General features: G+C 41.1%; 1 protein-coding gene across 1 annotated transcript in view; it reads left to right on the top strand.

Annotated features, from left to right (window-relative positions):
• The window catches only part of SPTLC2 (serine palmitoyltransferase long chain base subunit 2), a 105,472-nt gene that overhangs the window by 10,668 nt on the left and 73,985 nt on the right, over positions 1–20,819 (top strand). Inside the window, exon 2 of the mRNA XM_017880651.1 lies at positions 9,595–9,789. Within this exon, the coding sequence (XP_017736140.1) occupies positions 9,595–9,789 (195 nt within the window). The remainder of the gene's footprint in view (positions 1–9,594; positions 9,790–20,819) is intronic.

Genomic DNA, 20,819 nt, shown 5'->3' with positions numbered 1-20,819 from the left:
TTGAGACGGAGTCTGGCTCTGTCGCCCAGGCTGGAGTGCAGTGGCGCGATCTTGGCTCACTGCAAGCTCCGCCTCCCAGGTTTACGCCATTCTCCTGCCTCAGCCTCCCGAGTAGCTGGGACTACAGGCGCCTGCCATCTCGCTCGACTAATTTTTTTGTATTTTTTAGTAGAGACGGGGTTTCACCGTGTTAGCCAGGATGGTCTCGATCTCCTGACCTCGTGATCCGCCCGTCTCGGCCTCCCAAAGTGCTGGGATTACAGGCTTGAGCCACCGCGCCCGGCCAACTTTTGCCATTACTTTTAATGGCAAAAACCATGTAATGACAATTACTTTTGCACCAAACTATAAATAATTGGACTCTAGTTCCAAATTTGGTATTTAACTTTCCCACAACTGTTGACAAATTGCTTAACCTACTTTCCTTGATTTTGTCAGTCAAGTGAAGAGGAAGAGACAGCTTGAGAAACATTTGTAAGAGAAATGCTTATTACTTTGTATGTGTTTTTCATCTTGCATATTAAATATAAATTCCTTTAGGCGATATTCTTTAAAATGATTTCCTAGCTCCCTTTTGTATTTACACCCGTGGTCTCTTTAAAAAAAGAAATACTGCACAATTCTTGGAGACAAGGATTACCTCTTATTTGTATCATCAAATATAGAGTACGGTTTGTTTGTTTGTTTGTTTGTTTTTCTGAGATGGGTCTTGTTCTGTCACTCAGGCTGGAGTGTAGTGGCGCCATCATGGCTCACTGCAGCTTCAACCTCCTGGGCTCAAGAGATCCTGCCATCTCAGCCTACCCAGTAGATGGTACTACAGGCATGCACCACCACATCCAGCTAATTTTTAAAAATTTTGTGTAGAGATAGGGTTTCACTGTGTTTCCCAGGCTGTTTTTAAACTCCTGGGAGCCAAGCAGTCCTCCCGCCTTGGCCTCCCAAAGTGTTGGGATTACAGGCATGAGCCACTGTGCCCAGCCTAGAGTACGGTTCTTGACATATAGATAGAAATTAAGTATTCGTAGAATGAGTGAAAAAAAAAATGAAATGATTATGTTGATTTTGAGTTTCTCAATGGAATAGGGCTTTGGGTTCCTAGAAGAAACTTTAATGTCAAAAAATTATTTTGTAGTTTTGAAAATGTTAAAAAATTGAACATGAGAAATCTCCACTTCTCTGGGCACGTGAAATTAAAGGGAGGGATGATCAAGTTGTGACAGATTACCTAGACTAGCAGTGCTGATGCAAGAAGGTGAACATGTAGACTGCTGTATTCTGTACACACACACACACACACACACACACACAATGCCCTACCTCCTGGGAAAGCAAAAGTTGTTGTTGTTGTTATTGTTTTTTGAGACAGAGTCTTGCTGTGTTGCCCAGGCTGGAGTGTAGTGGCGTGCAGTTTCGGCTCACTGCAACCTCTACCTCCCAGGTGCAAGCAGCTGTCCTGCCCCAGCCTCCCAAGTAACTGGGATTATGGGCGTGTGCCACCATGCCTGGCAAATTTTTGTATTTTTAGTAGAGACAGGGTTTCACCATGTTGGTCAGGCTGGTCTTGAACTCCTGACCTAGTGATCAGGAGTTCAAGGGAGCCCACTTTGGTCTTCCAAAATGCTGGAACTGCAAGCATGAGCTACTGCGCCTGGCAGCAGAAGTTTTTGAAGATTTCTAGACAATGTGTGTAAAGACCTTTAGACTCTAAAGTTAATGTTTTTGCCTTGTGCAGTCTTAGGCAGATACAGTGAGGTGTAAAACACCTCTGTCCAAACACCTGAGTTGGACTGGGCTGAAGATCTAAGTCCTTCAGTTCAGTGTATCTCAAGGGTGGGATCCATTGTATGTTTGTTACAGACCACTCCCTCTAGCTTTATCTGCTAAGCACTGTGAGATTGTGCTTAATTTCACTTTGCCTTTCTTTCTAGTTCAGGCCTCCAGCCTCCCCAGCTGGAGGAAAATGTCCTGTGTAGAAAACTGGTCATAAATTTAGGGCTCTTATGGAATAGTCTGTCATGCCAACCCATACAGCTGTCAAAAGTTCTGCTGGTTTTTCTTTCTCTTGGAGTTCTGCCTATGGCAAGCCCCAATTATCATCACTCACGCTGAAGCTCTGCAAGTACCGCAAGGAGAGAGAAAATGGCTGGCACTTTCAGCTCACCTAGAAAGGGCTCTTCTCCCTGTGGAATTTTAATTCTGCTAGTTCTCTTTGCTATGCATAGAAGACAGCTCTTCAATCTTTAAAGCCATTTATTTATTTGAATAATCTATATGGTTTATCTAGTTGTTACTGTGAAAGCAATAGCTTTCCTCTCTCTATTAAAGCTATCCTGGAAGTGGAAGTCTCATTGTTTTTTGAATTTTTGTTACCACAAACATGACATAAGAATAAGTTTGTTCTGAGCCAGGCATGGTGGCTTACGCCTGCAATTCCAGCACGTTGGAAGGCCAAACTGGGAGGATTCCTTGAGGCCAGGAGTTCAAGACCAGCCTGGGCAACATAGGGAAACCTCATCTAAAAAAAAATTACCCAGGTATGGTGGCGAGCACTTGTATAGTCTCAGCTACTCTGGAGGCTGAGGTGAGAGGACTACATGAACCCAGGAGTTTGAGGTTACGGTGAGCAGTGGTTATGCCACTCTACTCCAGCTTGGGCAGCAACAGAGTGAGACTTTGTCTCAAAATAAATAAATAGGCCAAATGTTTAAAGTAGGAAGTCAAAGTGGCCAGCCATTCCACTACAAGATAACCAGTGTTTTTAATTTGGTTTGTAGCATTCCAGATTAGCATGTGTGTACATGAGTTTGTCATTTTACCTTTTTTGGGGGGTGGGGAGACAGAGTCTTGCTTTGTTGCCCAGGCTGGAATGTGGTTGCAGGATCTTGGCTCACCGCAACCTCCATCTCCCAGGTTCAAGCAATTCTCCTGCCTCAGCCTCCTGAGTAGCTGGGATTACAGGCATGCGCCACCACACCCGGATAATTTTGTATTTTTAGTAGAAATGGAGTTTCTCCATGTTAGTCAGGCTGGTCTCAAACTCCCGACCTCAGGTGATCCACCCGCCTTGGCCTCCCAAAGTGTTGGGGTTACAGGTGTGAGCTACCGCGTCCGGCCAGGAAATATTTTTCAAAAATTTCTTGAAGCCCTTAAAGTTGACAGGCTCTGCTAACATGACAAATACCCAATAAAAATGTAGAAAATAAGTTCTAAGAGATTTTAATATAGAATCTCTGTCTGTTAACTTTTTTAGTTGAGAGTAACAGAAACTGACTCTGGTTAAACTAAGCAAAAAGGTGATTTATTGGAAGGACAATAGGTATGCAAAAAAGGGATGGGGGATGAAATTGAACAGGTCTCAGAAAGGCAGGAATTGCCACAGCTCTTGGGACCTGAGCGGCAGGAGTTTGTGAACCCTTTCTTCAGGACATTGGAGACCCACTGCCCTTCAGACTCTCTCCCCACTGACATTTTAAATCCCCATAAAAGAGGGTTGTTGGATTTCTTTTGGCATAGGTGTCGGTGCTGTGTCCATCAGTTATGGTCCAGGAAATATGATCACAAAGCATACACGTGACCACCAGGGGCCCATCCCTGCATATGAGGGAGTATTTCCAGAGAAGGGAAATTGACACAAACCAGGTTGCCTTTCCAGTGGTGTGCACCACAAAACCAGATTGGAGCACGTGGAGGGGACAGAGTGGAGGGTATGGTATTACAGGCTCAGAACATGTCAGAGGTGGAGGAGAGCTCAGATGAAGATGCAGAATTTGTGGCAGAGCTGCACTTGTACTCCAGTCTTCCGACTCTTGCATCTCTTACACTGCGATGCTTATCTAGAGGTGGAAAAGTGTTACAGCAGAGGCTTGGGTGGCCAGTTAGTGTGATAACTCCTGGGCAGACATCAGTGCCCAGTGTGTACAGGATGCCAGTGAACTGAAATGGAAATGTTCCACTCCATATATGCTTGAAGATCTCCTTTTGGGGGTTTTCAATAGGAAAATGATAATGTCAAAATATAAATGTGTTTCACAGCTAGTTTTGGAAACATTTTCATTCCATTATGCATGAGATACTTACTGACAAAAATTAAGAAATTTATGCCGATTACAAGAAAAACTGTGGACTTCCTCCTTTTCTAAATTTCCTTGCTGAAAAAAGGAGACACTTCTGAACATACACATTCAGAGCATGGTATAGCCTATGTGATTTGTGTAAAGCTCCAAACTGTTCTCTTTAATATGTGTGGTATGCAGTAGGGAGAGGCCAGTACATTTCAGTAAAATTCCAAGAAAGGACAGTTTCAGCAGAACGGATTTTAAGGAACAACAGAAACACACCACTTGAAAATGAGTAGGGTTCATTTAATGGACAAAGCATGATAACAGTTCTTTGATTGCTGAAGAATAATGGGTGGTTCACATTAGACATTAAGTTTTTAAAAATAATGTTCCAAACCATTCACCAGCTAGGCAGGTTCTGTTATCCTGCTGTAGCATGCAGCTGGAATGTGCTTATTTGCTTAAGGAAATCATGCTTTTGTGATTTTGTATTCATATCAGAAATGTGTGCTTCTGTTTCTTAGTAATTACTTCGCTGTTACTGCATCATAACATAGTTACTCCCTGTCCTTTCGTGGGATTCTTGAAACCTTTACTCAGGATCATTTCTCCTAAGTCAGTTTACAGTGCACTAAAAACTTTTTTATTTTAATTGTTTAAAAAAAATTTTTCCTGAGACTTGAGAAAGACAGAAGGGAACGTATAATCCAGGGTTTTCTTTTGCTATAGAGGATATCATTAGGACGTTTGGCAAAATCTGAATAAAGTTGTAGACTAGGCTGGGCACAGTGGCTTATGCCTATAATCCCAGCACTTTGGGAGACCAAGGCAGGAGGATAGCTTGAGCCCAGGAGTTTGAGACCAGCCTGGGCAATGTAGTGAAGCCCCATCTCTACAATAAATAAGTAAATAAATAAGCCGGGCATGGTGGCACTTGCCTGTGGTCCCAGCTTCCTGGGAGGCTGAGGCCAGAGGATTACTTAAACCTGAAAGGTAGAGGCTGCAGTGAGCCATGATTGCACCACTGCACTCCGTCCTGGGTGGCAGAGTCAGATGCTGTCAAAACAAAACAAAACAAAACACAACTTTCTACCTCCTTAAAATTCTCTTGTGCCCCACAAGAAGCTCTTGGACTAAAGCACAGAAAGTCATTACTAATTCTATCTGGAAGCCAGAAAATAAGGTGGAGCCAAAGATGACTCCAAACTTGGGAGACTGGGTAGACTGGATAGTGATGCTGTTGACCAAAATAGGTAATAGAAGAGGAGTGTCAGGTTTTCACTGAGAGGGAGGGTTAGGATGGTGACAAGTTCAGCTTTAGATTTGTTGAGTTTGAGGCGCCCATGAAGTCTAAGTGGAACTATATAGGAGGCAGGTGGAAATGTGAATGTGGAGTTCTGGAAAGGAATCTGGGATTGCAGTGTAGGCTTGAGCTTACTCATAGCATGGAAGGTCTAGCTGAGAACTCATAAGTAGATGAGAATTCACTAGAGAGGCTATCGATAGTGAGGTGACTGAGGTTGTGATGATAGGCATGTTTTGCTTTTATTAACTCTGTTTTAGTCCAAATGGTGAATTAAGTCAATGACAAAATTTAGTTTAAGCTTCAAAAAAAAATGACAAGTAAAATTCAGTAATACATACTCGTAAAAGCAAGAAGAAAATCAAACCAGTTTAGAAGGTTATGAACAAAAAATATGCCTTCTTTTCCCACCCCACTCCTTACCTGAGTTTCTTGTGTCTCCTTCCAGACAATTTTAGTCATATGGAAATAAATGTATTACGCATATGGCTTATCTTTTACTATACTTTCCCATTATTGCTTTGGTTAGGAGTGCCTTTTCAGCTGCTTAATAAACATGGTTGACAGCCCACAGGCATGTGGACAAAATGGCTCATTAGTTTGATTTTTTTTTTTTCCTTCTCTTGTTCTGTAAAGTGTTTTATGGTGGTGTGCTTATAGTCTTGTCTGAAAAAAATTTCTTCCTTTGCGTTTGTATTTTCTTCAACAGTAATATTACCGTTCAAGCAAAGATTTCTTGATATTCCTAAATCTTTCCTTGATTAATCGTGCTAAGATAGTATCACATTCTTCTTTGCTTAACGTGAGCAGACTGTGAACAGACTGATACGAAATGTTATCAAGTGTTAACTATTTATTAAGACTTCATAAATACTACCCTGGGTGCTAGATGTGCAATGATGAGCAAAACAGACCTGGTGTTTTTCCTCAAGGATTATTACCTATGTATAAGAGAGTAATACCGTTATTATTATTTGAATCATGTGAAAGACAAGATTTAGCATCAGTTCTTAAAGGTAAAGTGATTTTGTTCTCTCAGAGTTTAAAGGCTTTTCACCTTTGAGAGACCCGCGTGTCAGTTGGCGTGCCCATCCGCGTCCCCCCCGCAACATCAGTCACTCTGTTTTGACTGAAACCACATTCCAGAGTCACTTCTTTTCACAAGTTCTAAAGGTGGAAAAAAAGAAACCCCACCCACTTCTTAGTTGAACCTTAATTCTTTAAAATACATTTAATTTTGAATAAGGCTTTGGTAAAATCACACAGTTCTTCATAATGGTTTAGCACCCTCCTCCCTAGAGAGTCCAGCCTACGGTATGAATGGACTTGATCCTGCCCGTGTGAGTGTGGCTGAAATTAAGGCAGATATCTTTCAAAGAGACCCACCCACAGCATTCCTGACCTGTCAACTTGCTGCACGTTGGTTAGAGACTGCAGGGGGGTTCTGTGATTTCCAGGCTTTTTAATGATGTGTACAGTTGAGAGTAAATAGTTTAAATAATTTCATAGTTAGGGAGAGTTCAGCACTGGTCTTAAGGCAAAATATTTTCAGATACAGTTTTTAAAAAGATGATCAGAAAGTTAATTTTTTTTTTGTCTTTTAAATTGCTTTTCATTTTGCTTTGCCTGGCTTAATAACTTTTTTGTATTGTTATGTTGTTAATTTTTAAACAATTTTCTGTCTTCAGGTATTGGCTCAATTTTAGCTATTCTGTTCTAAACACATTACAACCTTACTCCCACATAAATGTTTAAGTATTAAATATTGACACCAAACTTTCTCCTATGTGGAAGAGATTGATGAAGACCTAAATGAGTTTGTGAATAGTTTTCAGAAGTTATTTAGATCATCAAGTTGAATCAGTACCAACAGATTCCATCCATCTGCCATGCCTATCTGAATGCCTGTCCTTTGTCACATACAACTGTGTCTTTCCAAACTATTCCAATTTGTAACACTGAAGCAGCTTTCCAAAACTAACATTACCAGGATAGGATACTCTAAAATATCTTTACCCCTTGGATATGTATAACAATTGATTGTATAGTTATGTAAATTTCATTAATTTGTTTTTGTTTATATCATATCTCTGATCAGATTGCCTGAGAGGACAAGGAAGGATCTTTTAGTTCTTTGGGACTTTTCATGATGCTTAATTGACAATATGCCTCTGGTAAATTTTGATTAACCATCCTTACTACAGTTGTTCCAAAGTTAAGATTAAAGTTAACACACAAACTTGTCTAGCAGATTTCTTCTATAAAGCAAGATTTCCATTAAAATTGACCAAGAAGCAAAAAGTTACCATCTATGAGATCGAAAGTAAAGTAGCTTGGTTTTTGTGTATTAAAGTCCAAGTATCCCAAAAGTTAAAACAAGGGATAATATCACAATTTTGGGGAATGAATACTTAAGATGAAGGGGGACAGAGGAATTCACGATGGTTACTAACAGTTTTTCCCCTTGTTTTGGATTTCACTTTCTTTTACTTTTATATAATGCTGGACTACACTTTGGTTTTTTTTTTTTTTTTTTGAGACAGGGTCTCACTCTGTCACCCAGGCTGCAGGGAAGTGGCACGATCATGGCTTACTGCCGCCTTGACCTTCTGGGTTCAGGTGATCCTCCCACCTGTCTCCTGAGGAGGTGGGACTACAGGCATATGCCACCATGTCCAGCTAGTATTTTTTTTTTTTTTTTTTTGTAGAGACAGGATTTTACCATGTGCCCAGGCTGGTCTCAAACTCCTGGGCTCAGGTGATCTACCCACCTTGGCCTCCCAAAGTGCTAGGATTACAGGCATGTGCCAGTGCACCCAGCCTAGACCACACTTACGTAATATAACATCTTAGTTTTTTGCGTGATTTACTTGTGTTATCACTACCGACAAAGGTTAATTTGAACTACGTATTTCTACAGGGGCCTACTGCTGATAATTATTTGGAATACTATGGCTGGGTGGCTTTGAGAATGTGTGGTAGTAAAACATTTACAAATATTTTACATTCTAAAGCTGAATTTACTTTTGAACTTTTGATCTATTTGTCTGTAAGCTAATATAGTACTTTTTTTGGGATAGGCTTTCTCTTGTTGATTTACGTTTTTTGCTTTTTTTATTAGAACAAAAGAAATTACGCTAGCATTTTAGGATCTATTTAAGAAAATCAAGTAATGATAAAGATCAGTGTTAGGTGGTGTCCTTACACAGTCCTTCTTGCTCTCCTTCTTTTACTGTTCATCTGAAATGCATATAATTTATAAATTATTTTTATTGAAAACATGTAGGCCAGTCGGGCTCGGTGGCTCATGCCTGTAATCCCAGTACTTTGGAAGGCCGAGGCGGGCAGATCACAAGGTCAGGAGATTGAGACCATCCTGGCCTTGATCCAAAAGAAAACAAGTAGCGTTTTCTTTGGGATCACCTCTTAGTGTTACATTTGACTATCACTTACAAAATTCTTTTTTTTTTTTTAGTTTTTTTTTGAGATGGAGTGTCGCTCTTGTTTCCCAGGCTGGAGTGCAATGGCGTGATCTCAGCTCATCGCAACCTCCGTCTCTCAGGTTCAAGCAATTCTCCTGCCTCAGCCTCCTGAATAGCTGAGATTACAGGCATGCACCACCGCACCCGCCTAGTTTTGTATTTTTAGTAGAGATGGGGTTTCTCCATGTTGGTCAGGCTGGTCTTGAACTCCCAACCTCAGGTGATCCACCTGCCTTGGCCTCCCAAAGTACTGGGATTATAGGCGTGAGCCACTGTGCCTGGCCTAAAATTCTTTTTTTTTTTTTTCCTTGTTTCCAGTGAGGTTGGAACTTAGAAAACTCTTTTTTTTTTTTTGACATGGAGTCTTGCTCTGTCGCCCAGGCAGGAGTGCAGTGATGTGATCTTGGCTTATTGCAACCTCCACCTCCCAGGTTCAAGCAGCTCTCCTGCCTCAGTCTCCCAAGTAGCTGGGATTACAGGTGTGTGCCACCAATCCTGGCTAATATTTGTATTTTCAGTAGAGACGGGGTTTCACCATGTTGGCCAGGTTGGTCTTGAACTCCTGACCTCAAGTGATCTGCCTGCCTCAGCCTCCCAAAGTCCTAGGATTACAGGTGTGAGCCACGGTGCCCCGTGGAACTTAGAAAATTCTTAAGGTATAATTCAGCAAATCTCTGAGGACCTAGATTTTAGGTAGGAATGTTTTTCTTACCATGATGGAAATAAACATATTTAACCTTTCTTTTAGATCCATCATGTTACACAAAATGGAGGACTATATAAAAGACCGTTTAACGAAGCTTTTGAAGAAACACCAATGCTGGTTGCTGTGCTCACATATGTGGGGTATGGTGTACTCACCCTCTTTGGATACCTTCGAGATTTCTTGAGGCATTGGAGAATTGAGAAGTGTCACCATGCAACAGAAAGAGAAGAACAAAAGGTAATTGTTAGGGAGTTTTTGATTCTGTAAATAAAAGCCTTTTATAGAAATCTTAGTATTTTTGCACAAAAGTTTTTTCTTGGAAATTTGGGTACACATAAAAATTAAAATATTCCAGGTGTAGTTAAATGAAAACATTCTACAAAGAAAGCTGAAAACAAGGTTAAAGATATCAAAGTATTCAACATGTGTTTAATCAAGAAGAACCTAAGGAGGTAGGCAGCGCTATCCCTATTTTATGGATTAGAAATCAAAAAGTCACAAGTTGAATAATGTTTCCTAAGATGCCTGGTGTCAGAGCTGCTGTGTGGACAGAGGACTGTGAAGTGAAAAAGCCATGCTCTTTCTATTCCTACCCCTGTGCTGAATCCCAGGTTGTGTTTACAATTTTCTGAAAAGGTTGTATTATTTGAAATTAATAATGTGTTTTCTCATAGATACATTATACGTAGTTGGGTGATTCACACATCAGCTCCTCTCCGCAGGCAAACAAGCTGTAATACAGAATGTGGCCAACCGATTCTATTTACAGTAAAAAACACTCTTATTTTAGGAATGGTAAACATATGAGCACCGTTGTCTCTGGGGAAAAGGGCTTCATTCAATTCATTTTTCTCTGCATGTTCCTTTGTACCTCTGAAGGGTTTTTTGTTTTTTTTAATTTGTTATTGACTTGAAGCTCACTTCTGGAGTTTTATACATTATGTTTGTGTTACCTGATCTCCATAAATAAATAAAATGAGGGTTAAGGATGTCTGATTTTACTAAAAATAAAACAAGCCTCTGTGTTGTTGGCATGTCCCCCATGGCAAAAGGTTGTCTTTTAGCCCAGGGGAATATGCCAGATTAGAGAAGGACTTAAGACATTATAGTTTTTTTGTGGTCCCTGTGTGTCTGAGGAAAAGAGGCAGGTGTGGGGTGAGCAGAGTCACCGCTGAGACGAGCCAGTGAACATTGTAGAAGAAACAGTTATTCAGGTAATGGATAGTGGTCACGTGGAAATGGGAAGAGTCCATCAAGAAAACATTGTCAGTTACTAGGAAGACAAAACCAGTCAGTAGATACATGGATTCAAAAGTGACTCCTGGGAGAACTCAAGACTAGGCATTCTTCCTTTCATCTCAACCATCTTGTACTCCATCTGAGCCCCAGTACAAGTTGGCCATCCTACTCATTGCCCTGCAAGTTAATTTACAAACAAGGTAAATAAGTTTTTTGAATACCTAATGCAGGCAAAGCCCTACATTCAGAAATTGGTCCAGTAGCCCTAACTTTTATCTTTTAAAACCCAAACACATTTTTAATATTTTTTATTTTATTTTATTATTGTTATTTTTTAGACAAGAGTCTTGCTTTGTTGCCCAGGCTGGAGTATAGTGGTGTGATCTCGGCTCACTGCAGCCTCTGCCTCCTGGGTCCATGCAATTCTCATGCCTCAGCCTCCCAAGTAGCAGGGATTACAGGCATGTGCTACCACTCCCCAGATAATTTTTGTATTTTTAGTAGAAACGGGGTTTTACCATGTTGGCCAGGCTGGTCGCAAACTCCTGACCTCAAACGATCCACCTGCCTCAGCTTCCCAAAGTGCTGGGATTACAGACGCGAGCCACTGTTCCCAGCCCACATTTTTAACACTTTTTGATCCCCTTTCTATCCCTGAGCTTGTCCACCCAGAGTGTATCTACAGTAGGTTGATTTTGTATAGTCCTCAGTGACAGCTTACCATACCCTTCCTAGGTTGTGCAGTATTACAGTTACTTGTTCACAGGCCTATGTCCTCCTACTAGATTGAGTTGATGGCAGTTATGACCGATGGTAGCTGAAGTTTTATTTATATATTCAGACTAAAAACTCTATCTGCAAGGACCTCTCCTAGTGTAGATGCATAGTCAAAACTTAATAATTGACATGCATAGCAAGTGCTTTACATGTGAGCAAGTGCTATACATGGTGAGGCAAGTGCTGATTGTGGTGCAGACAGCACATTCCTGGATGAGGGGATAGGCAAAGGCATGAAGAATGTTTGGGAGAATCTGGAATGTAGATAGAAGAGAAATTGTGTTTTGAAAATCAAAGTAAGAAGTTTGGTAGGCAATGAGAAGTAGTTTTTTTGTTTTTTGTTTTTAAATGGAGACAGCGTCTCGCCATGTTGCCCAGGCTGGTCTCAAACTCCTGTACTCGAGGGATTCTCCTGCCTTGGCCTCCCAAAGTGTTGGGATTACAGGAGTGAGCCACCATGACCCCAAGGGCAGTTTTTGATCAGGGGATTGTCCTTAGAGCTTGGACAGCTGGTGCTCAAAGTGTGATGAATGAATGAAACCAACAAGATGCATCTGAATTACTTTGTTTGTGAGTATGTTTTCTTTGGAACTTGTTTCATGTTTACAGAAAGTAAATTGGTGGTTTAAGTGTTGGGAGCTGCCTGTGTATCCTTTGTGTGAAAGAATTAGAACACACAGATTTTATTCTTAAGTAGTTTCTAATTTTGTTGAGGAAACAAACATTTTAAAGTTATGGGCCTTTGCAAAACCATTATACAAGTAAATAATGCTTAGATTATATGAAGATATAGAACAAAAAAAATATCTGAGTAGCATAGGGTTAATCAGAAAACAATTCGTGGAGGAAGTAATACAAGGAAATGTGGGGGTGCTGAGGAGAGCATTTGCCTCTACAGTTTATGGAGAGGATTGTATTAAATTATTCAAATTCATTTCAATAGAATATTCCCAGTAGCTAACATTAGCAGTGAAAACAGCCAGCTTCTGCCATTTTCTTACAAAAATTCAGCTCGTAGAGGGAAAGGGAATGTCATTCCTTTCCTGTGATAGATCATGTTTGTTTTCTAATGCTGGATTAGATATGGGGAAGGAGGGAGGCAAATTAAGTGTTAAACTGGAAGGAGGTGAGGGAAAGTGGTTGCTTGGGATCATAAAATGCAAATATAATGTTGCTACTTCCTCATTTCACCGAGAGAGTGGTATCCATAACCACATCCTGGTTTTCTTCCTCATTTCATTCTAAAACAGAGCCCAGTTTAACTATGTTAATTCTTTGTTGCAGGGAAATACCGTATGTTGCTTTGAATACAACTATATCACATGGTCATACCAATAAAGATGAGTTACCATGAGTCTGGTCTATTTTATATAAATTGCATACAATTCTTGGAATTTTTTACCCCTTAATCCTCTGTTATTCGTGGTGTTTTGGATGAGAATGTTGTTTTTCTCAGTCTGTGGTTTATTTCTTTGTGATGTGAGGTGAAGCTAGTAGTTCAGAAACATGTACGTAACAGATACAGCAAAAGCTTGAATTAATAAAAATGTTCCAGGCTGAGATAGGAGGATCACTCAGGGCCAGGAGTTTGAGACCAGCTGACACAACATAATGAAACATCTCTACAAAATGAAAAAACTTAATTCAGAAAAAAATATTCTACTATTTAGATAGGAAATTGCTAGGAATGTAAGGAGTAAATTATGGTAGGTAGTTACCACACACTTACTACATTTTAAACTAACATTTTGCCTCCACAGCTTGTTCATGATCAGATATTTAAAAATGGGAGGACCAAATACCATGTTCTCACTTATTTTTTTATATTTATATATGTATGTGTATTATATATGTATATAATATAGGTGTATATATTATATATGTATATAATATAGGTGTATATATAATATATGTATATAATATAGGTGTATATATATTATATATATGTGTGTGTATATAATATATATATGTATTTTTTTTTTTAGATGGAATCTCACTCTGTCGCCCAGGCTGGAGTGCAGTGGTGTGATCTCGGCTCCCTGCAGTCTCCACCTCCACGGTTCAAGGGATTCTCTTGCCTCAGCCTCCCAAGTAGCTGTAATTACAGGCATGCACCACCACGCCCAGCTAATTTTTTGTACTTTTAATAGAGACGCGGTTTCACCATGTTGGCCAGCCTGGTCTCGAACTCCTGACCTCAGCTTGCCTTGGCCTTCCAAAGTGCTGGGATTACAGGAGTGAGCCACCATGTCCGGCCTGTTCTCACTTGTAAGTGGGAGCTAAATGATGAGAACACATGGATACAAAGAGGAAAAACAACACTTGTGGTGGGTAGGAAGAGGGAGAGGATTAGAAAAAATAACCCATTGGGTGCTAGGCTTAGTACCTGGGTGACTAAATAATCTGTACAAAAAATGCTTGTGATGCGAGTTTACCTGTACAACCTGCACATGTACCCCTGAACCTAAAATCAAAGTTACAAAAAATAAGTAGATAAAAAATGGGAGGGATAGGATACGGGGAAAGGACATTATGTGTCTATATCCCAATATGCTTATTTTCAAGATACAAAAGAAAGAAATTAATTGAAATACATTACTAGGAATTCCCAGAGGGATTTTATTCTTGACCTCCTTCAAAAAGTAGCATACAGCCAGGGGCAGTGGCTCACACCTGTAATCCCAGCACTTTGGGAGGCCGAAGTGGGTGGATCACCTGAGGTCAGGAGTTCAAGACCAGCCTGGCCAACGTGGTGAAATGCCATCTCTATTAAAAATACAAAAATTAGCTGGGCGTGGTGAAGGGCACCTGTAATCCCAGCTACTCGGGAGGCTGAGGCAGGAGAATCACTTGAACCCACAGGGTAGAGGCTGCAGTGAGCTGATACCGTGCCACTGCACTCCAGTCTGGGTGACAGAGCAAGACTGTGTCTCAAAAAAAAAAAAAAAAAGTACTAAGAATATTCTGGTACCTGTCATTTTGGCAGCATCTTAGTTAACTATTAATGTAGTATAATTGCTTGGTGCATTAAGCTAGGGGATGGATCATTTGGTTTGTCTTCTTTAATTCTGTGTATGATTCTACATTTTAAAAGAACACTACTGGCCAGGCATGGTGTCTCATGCCTATAATCCCAGCACTTTGGGAGGCCGAGGCAGGCAGATCACCTGAAGTGAGGAGTTCACCCTGACCTGAACAGATCACCAGCCTGACCAACATGGTGAAACCCCGTCTCTACTGAAAATACAAAAATTATCTGGGGCGTGGTGACACATGCCTGTAATCCCTGCTACCTGGGAGGCCGAGGCCACGAGAATCGCTTGAACCAGGGAGGCAGAGGTTGCAGTGAACCGAGATTGCACCATTGCACTCCAGCCTGGGCAGTGGAGCGAGACCGTCTAAGAAAATGTAAGAAGAATAAAAAAATAAATAAAGAGCACCACATTTCATTGTTTTGTGTTAGTTGGGCTCAGGACAGCAGTAGTGTTTTTAAGTAATTGACATATCATAAAGGTTACCTATTTAAAGTGTACAATGCAATAGTTTTTAGTATATCTACAGAGTTGTGCAGCCAGCACCACAATTTAATTTTGTAATGTTTTCTCTTCTGAAAAAGAGAGAAACCCTCTCTCTTGAGTTTTTCTCATGAACCCATTAGCGGTTACTCTTTCCTCATCCACCCTCCCCACCCTCGGCAGCCACTAATCTACTTTCTGTCTCTATTGCTTTACCTATTCTGGACATTTCATGTAAATGGACGTTTCATATAAATGGGCTCACACAGTGTATGTTCTTCTGTACCTGGCTCCTTTCACTTGGTGTAATGTGTTTGAAGTTCATGTTGTAGCATGTATCGGTACTTCATTGCTTCCTATTGTTGAATAATATTTCATCATATGGAGCAGTCATCTCTATTTACTGTAGGGATTTCTCGCTGGTAAGAAACTATACTCAAACCTTTCAAAGAAGTTGTGTAGTAGGTTTACCACTGTATCCATTTGGACTAGTGCCAGTGTTAGGTTTGCAAGAGTTTCCCTGTAACCTGTTTTCCCTGTTTTTCATACCAGGAAAGTTTTTCTTTCAAATAGTCCCTGGCTAGTTCCCTCACTTCCGATTTGTCCTCTGTTCTACCCAGGGTACCCCAGCTGATTTGCAGCATGACTCCCCCTTTCCTGCTTGCTTTTATTTCTGTTAGTATTTGTCACTGTCTAGCATACTTTATTTCTTTTTATTTTTATTTTCTTGAGACAGAGTCTTGCTCTGTTGCTCAGGCTGGAGTACAATGGCACGATCTCCCAGGTTTAAGCGATTTTCTTGCCTCAGCCTCCAGAATGGCTGGGACTACAGGCATGTGCAACCACACCTAATTTTTGTGTTTTTAGTAGAGACAGAGTTTTGCCATGTTGGCCAGGCTGGTCTTGAACTCCTGGGCTCATGTGATCTGCCCACCTCGGCCTCCCAGAATGCTGGGATTACAGGTGTGAGCCACTGAGCCTGGACTAGCAAACTTTATATTTTATATGTTTATATCTTCCACCAGAATACAAATTCCAAGAGGGCAAGGATTATTACCTTTTTGTTTACTACTCTATACTACAGAGTGCTTGGCACATATTAGACACTCGGTAAATGTTTACGATATGAGGCCAGAGGCCAGGCGTGATAGCTCACACCTGTAATTTCAAGCGCTTTGGGAGGTTGAGGTGGGAAGATAGCTTGAGCGCAGTAGTTTGAGACCAACCTGAGCAATGTAACAAGACCCTGTCTCAACAAGAAAATTTGAAAACTTAGCTGGGTGTGGTGGCCCACACCCATAGTCTTAGTTACTTGGGAGACTGAGGTGGGAGGATCACTTGTACACAGGTGTTTAAGGCTGTTGCAAGCTGTGATTGTGCCACTGCCCTCCAGCCTGGGTGACAGAGACCTTGTCTTTTTTTTTTTTGAGATGGGGTCTTGTTCCGTTGTCCAGGCTGGAATGCAATGGCATGATCTCGGCTCACTGCAACTTTTGCCTCCTGGGTTCAAGTGATTCTCATGCCTCAGCCTCCTGAGTATCTGGGACTGCAGGCATGCACCACCACGCCCAGCTAATTTTGTGTGTGTGTGTGTGTGTGTGTGTGTGTGTGTGTGTGTGTGTGTGTGGAGACAGAGTCTTGCTCTGTCGCCCAGGATGGAGTGCAATGGAACGATCTTGGCTCACTGCAACCTCTGCCTCCCAGGCTCAAGCGATTCTTCTGCCTCAGTCTCCCAGGTAGCTGGGATTACAGGTGTCCGCCATCACTAATTTTTGTATTTTCAGTAGAGACGGGGTTTCACCATGTTGGCCAGGCTGGTCTTGAACTCTTAACTTCAGGTAATCTGCCAACCTCAGCCTCCCAAAGTGTTGGGATTACAGGCGTGAGCCACTGTGCCCGGCCATTGTCTCTTTAAAAAAAAAAAAAGTTTAAGATATGAATGATATTGTGAGTGGTGGTAACAATAACAATGTAAAGGATTTTGAAGTATCTGTAGTTGGGGTGGGTGTGTACGTACACACATGCATACGCAAACATGCAAATGACTGTTTCAGATGTAGGAAAAACCATTGTTTTTTATCTTGAAATCTCATTCTACACTTTCATGGACAGCACAGAAACAGCGAGGAAGTGGCTTCCTGTTTTTAACATTGAAAACAGGAAAGGACAGACAGTGGTATGACCGATATGAACAGTAAGGAAAGTCGTTAATTAACCATGGTTCAAGGGTTTAAAAGTTGCAGTCTGAAAACTTTTCACTGAGTATTTTACCTACTTTTCTTCATTAAGTAGAGGTAAAAACAGAATTGTTGGTTTATAAAATAAATATTTTAGAATTTATAATGCTTTTCTTTTCTTTTCTTTTCTTTCTGTCTTTTTTTTTTTTTTTTTTTTTTTTTTTTTTTTTTTTTTTTTGAGTCAGGGTCTCACTCTGTCACCCAGGCTGCAGTGCAGTGGCACAATCTCAGTTCACTGCAACCTTGACCTCCCTGTGCTCAGGTGATCCTCCCACCTCAGCCCTCAGGCTCCAGAGTTGCTGAAACTGCAGGCACATACCACCATGCCCTGCTAATTTTTGTATTTTTTTTGTAACGACTGGGTTTTGCCACATTGCCCAGGCTGATCTTGAACTCCTGGGCTTAAGTGATCCGCTTGCCTCAGCCTCCCAAAGTGCCGGGATTATAGGGCGTGAGCCACTGTGCCTGGGCCAGTTTTTTTTTTTTTTTTTTTTCCTTCTCTTTTCTGAGATCTTGTTCTGTTGCCCAGGGTGGTGTGCAGTGGCACAATCTCAGCTCACTTCAGCCTTTGCCTCCCACGCTCCAGTGATTCTCCCACCTCAGGCTCCTGAGTAGTTGGGACTAAAGGCGCATGCTACTGCAACTGGCTAATTTTTGTAGAGACAGGGTTTCGCCTTGTTGCCCAGGTTGATCTTGAACTCCTGAGCTCAAGCGAGCCATCTGCCTTGGCCTCCCAAAATCCTGGGATTGTAGGCATCCGCCACCGCGCCCAGCTATAATGCATTTTAACCATGTGATGACTCCATTTTCAACACTTCCTCAGGTGGGAATTATTTGGGATTTTAAAATGTTTAATTTAAGTTTTGAAACAACTTTGTCATGTTTCAGTTATTTCTAAATCTATCTCATGAGGCTGTTTCCTTCTTTAGTAGAAAATACATTTTCCAGCTGGGTGTGGTGGCTCATACCAATAATCCCAGCAGTTTGGGAGACAGAGGCAGGAGGATTGTTTGAGGTTAGGATTTTAGACTGGCATGGGCAACAGAGAGAGATCTTGTCTCTACAAAAAATTTAAAAATTAGCCAAGCATGGTGGTGTGCACCTGTATGTAGTCCTGGCTACTTGAGAGGCTGAGGTGGGGAGATAGCTTGAGTCCAAGAATTTGAGGCTGCAGTGAGCTATGATCATGCCACTCCTCTCCAGCCTGGGTTACAGAATGAGACACTGTTTCTAACAACAACAACAACAACAAAAATGTTGCCCAAATAAAAAATTCAAAACGTTGCAGATTTTTTTTTTTTTGCTATCTTGTCTTTGGTGTGCAATATTATGTTTATAATGAAATGTCTTGAAATCTTTCAGTAGTACTATAGTACCAGCAAACAACATTAGTTGTTGTTGTTGTTGTTGTTGTTGTTGTTGTTATTATTATTATTATTATTATTATTATTATTTGAGACAGAGTTTTGCTGTTGTCGCCCAGGCTGGAGTGCAATGACATGATCTCAGCTCACTGCAACCTCCACCTTCCAGGTTCAAGCGATTCTCCTCCCTCTGCCTTCTGAGTAGCTGGGATTACAGGTGCCCACCACCACACCTGGTTAATTTTTTGTATTTATGGTAGAGACGGGTTTCGCCATGTTGGCCAGGCTGGTGTCGAACTCCTGACCTCAGGTGATCCACTCGCCTCAGCCTCCCAAAGTGCTGGGATTACAGGCATGAGCCACTGTGTCTGGCCTTCCTTCATTTTTATAATAATGGATATTGAGGCTTTTTTCATTTTATGTCAGTGATGAATAAAACTATAAATGTTTCTGCATGTAAATATGCGTTTCTCCAGGGTTGGAATTATTGGATTATAGAGTTATAGAGTATGCATGTCTTCAGTTTCACTAGACAGTGCCAAATTGTTTTCCAAAGTGATTTTACTGGTTTGTACACCTACCGGCTGTGTTTGAGAATTCTTTTTTTTTTTTTGAAACAGAGTCTCGCTCTGTCACCCAGGCTGGAGGAGTGCAGTGGTACAATTTCAGCTCACTGCAAGCTCCGCCTCCTGGGTTCACGCCATTCTCCTGCCTCAGCCTCCCGAGTAGAGCTGGGACTACAGGCGCCTGCCACCGCGCCTGGTTAATTTCGTTTTTGTACTTTTAGTAGAGATGGGTTTCACTGTGTTAGCCAGGATGGTCTCGATCTCCTGACCTCGTGATCTGCCTGCCTCAGCCTCCCAAAGTGCTGGGATTACAGGCGTGAGCCCCCACACCTGGCCGAGAATTCTTGTTCCACATCTCTTTACCAACACTAAGTATTGCCAGAATTTAACATTTTTGCCAATTCAATTGGTATGTATGTACTAGTATCTCATTGTGGTTTTAATTTGCAATTCTGTATTGTCCAGTGAAGCTGAACAGCTTTTTATGTGTTTAATGACCATTGGAAGTGCTGATTTCATGAAGTCCCTGTTCAAACCTTTTGTCCGTTTTTCTACTGGGTTTGTGTATTTTTCTAAGTGGTTTTTAGGAAATATTTATGTATCCTAGAAGTATTTTGCATCTACGGTCCCTCTTTTGTGACTTGTCCTTCACTTAGCATAATGTTTTCAAGATTCATGTACCGTTGTAGCAAGTAACAGTACTTCATTCCCTTCATTCCCATATCACTGTATACTATTCCATTATGTGGATATATCACATTTTGTTTCCACCTTTTGGCTGTTTTGAATAGTGCCTCTATGAACATTCACACACAAGTACTTGTTTGAGTATCTGTTTCCAATTGGTATGTACCTAAAATGGAATTGCTGGGTCACATGGAAAGTCTATATTTACCTTTAAAAGAATTTTTTTTGGCTGGGTGCGGTGGCGCACACCTGTAATCCCAACACTTTAGGAGGCCGAGTTGGGTGGATCACTTGAGGTCAGGAGTTTGAGACCAGCCTGACCAACATGGTGAAACCCTGTCTCTACTAAAAATACAAAAATTACCTGGACATGGTGGCGCATGCCTGTAATCCCAACTACTTGGGAGGCTGAGGTAGGAGAATTGCTTGAACCCAGGAGGTGGATGTTGCAGTGAGCCACAATTGTGCCACTGCACTCCAGCCTGGGTGACAGAGCAAGACTCCATCTCAAAAAAAAATTTTTTTTTCATCAGGTTCTTCGTTGTCAAAGTCTACATGTACCTTTGAGAAACCAACACACTTTTCCACCTTGGCTGTGCCATTTTACATGTCCACCAGCAATGTATTAAGGTCTTTCTGAGTCTTATAGTTTTATATTTTACGTTTAGGTCTATGCTCCTTTTGAGTTAATTGTATAAGGTGTGAGGTTTAGGTCAGGTCATTTTTTTGGCCAGTGGATGTCCAGCTGCCTTAGTGTCTTTAAAACAAGTATAGCATTTAAAAGTAATTTGTGAAGGTTTATAGTTTTGTAGATTTTAATTTTCTCCCACTTTTCCTTTACTTAGCAAGTTTTGAATAGTAGTAAAGCGGAAATAAATTTGT

The sequence above is a fragment of the Rhinopithecus bieti genome, unplaced genomic scaffold (assembly GCF_001698545.2).
Source record: "Rhinopithecus bieti isolate Rb0 unplaced genomic scaffold, ASM169854v2 scaffold_11380, whole genome shotgun sequence".
Taxonomy (NCBI): Eukaryota; Metazoa; Chordata; class Mammalia; order Primates; family Cercopithecidae; genus Rhinopithecus; species Rhinopithecus bieti.
The sequence above is the reverse complement of the archived record's forward strand: the minus strand, read 5'-3'. Positions and strand labels throughout refer to the sequence as shown.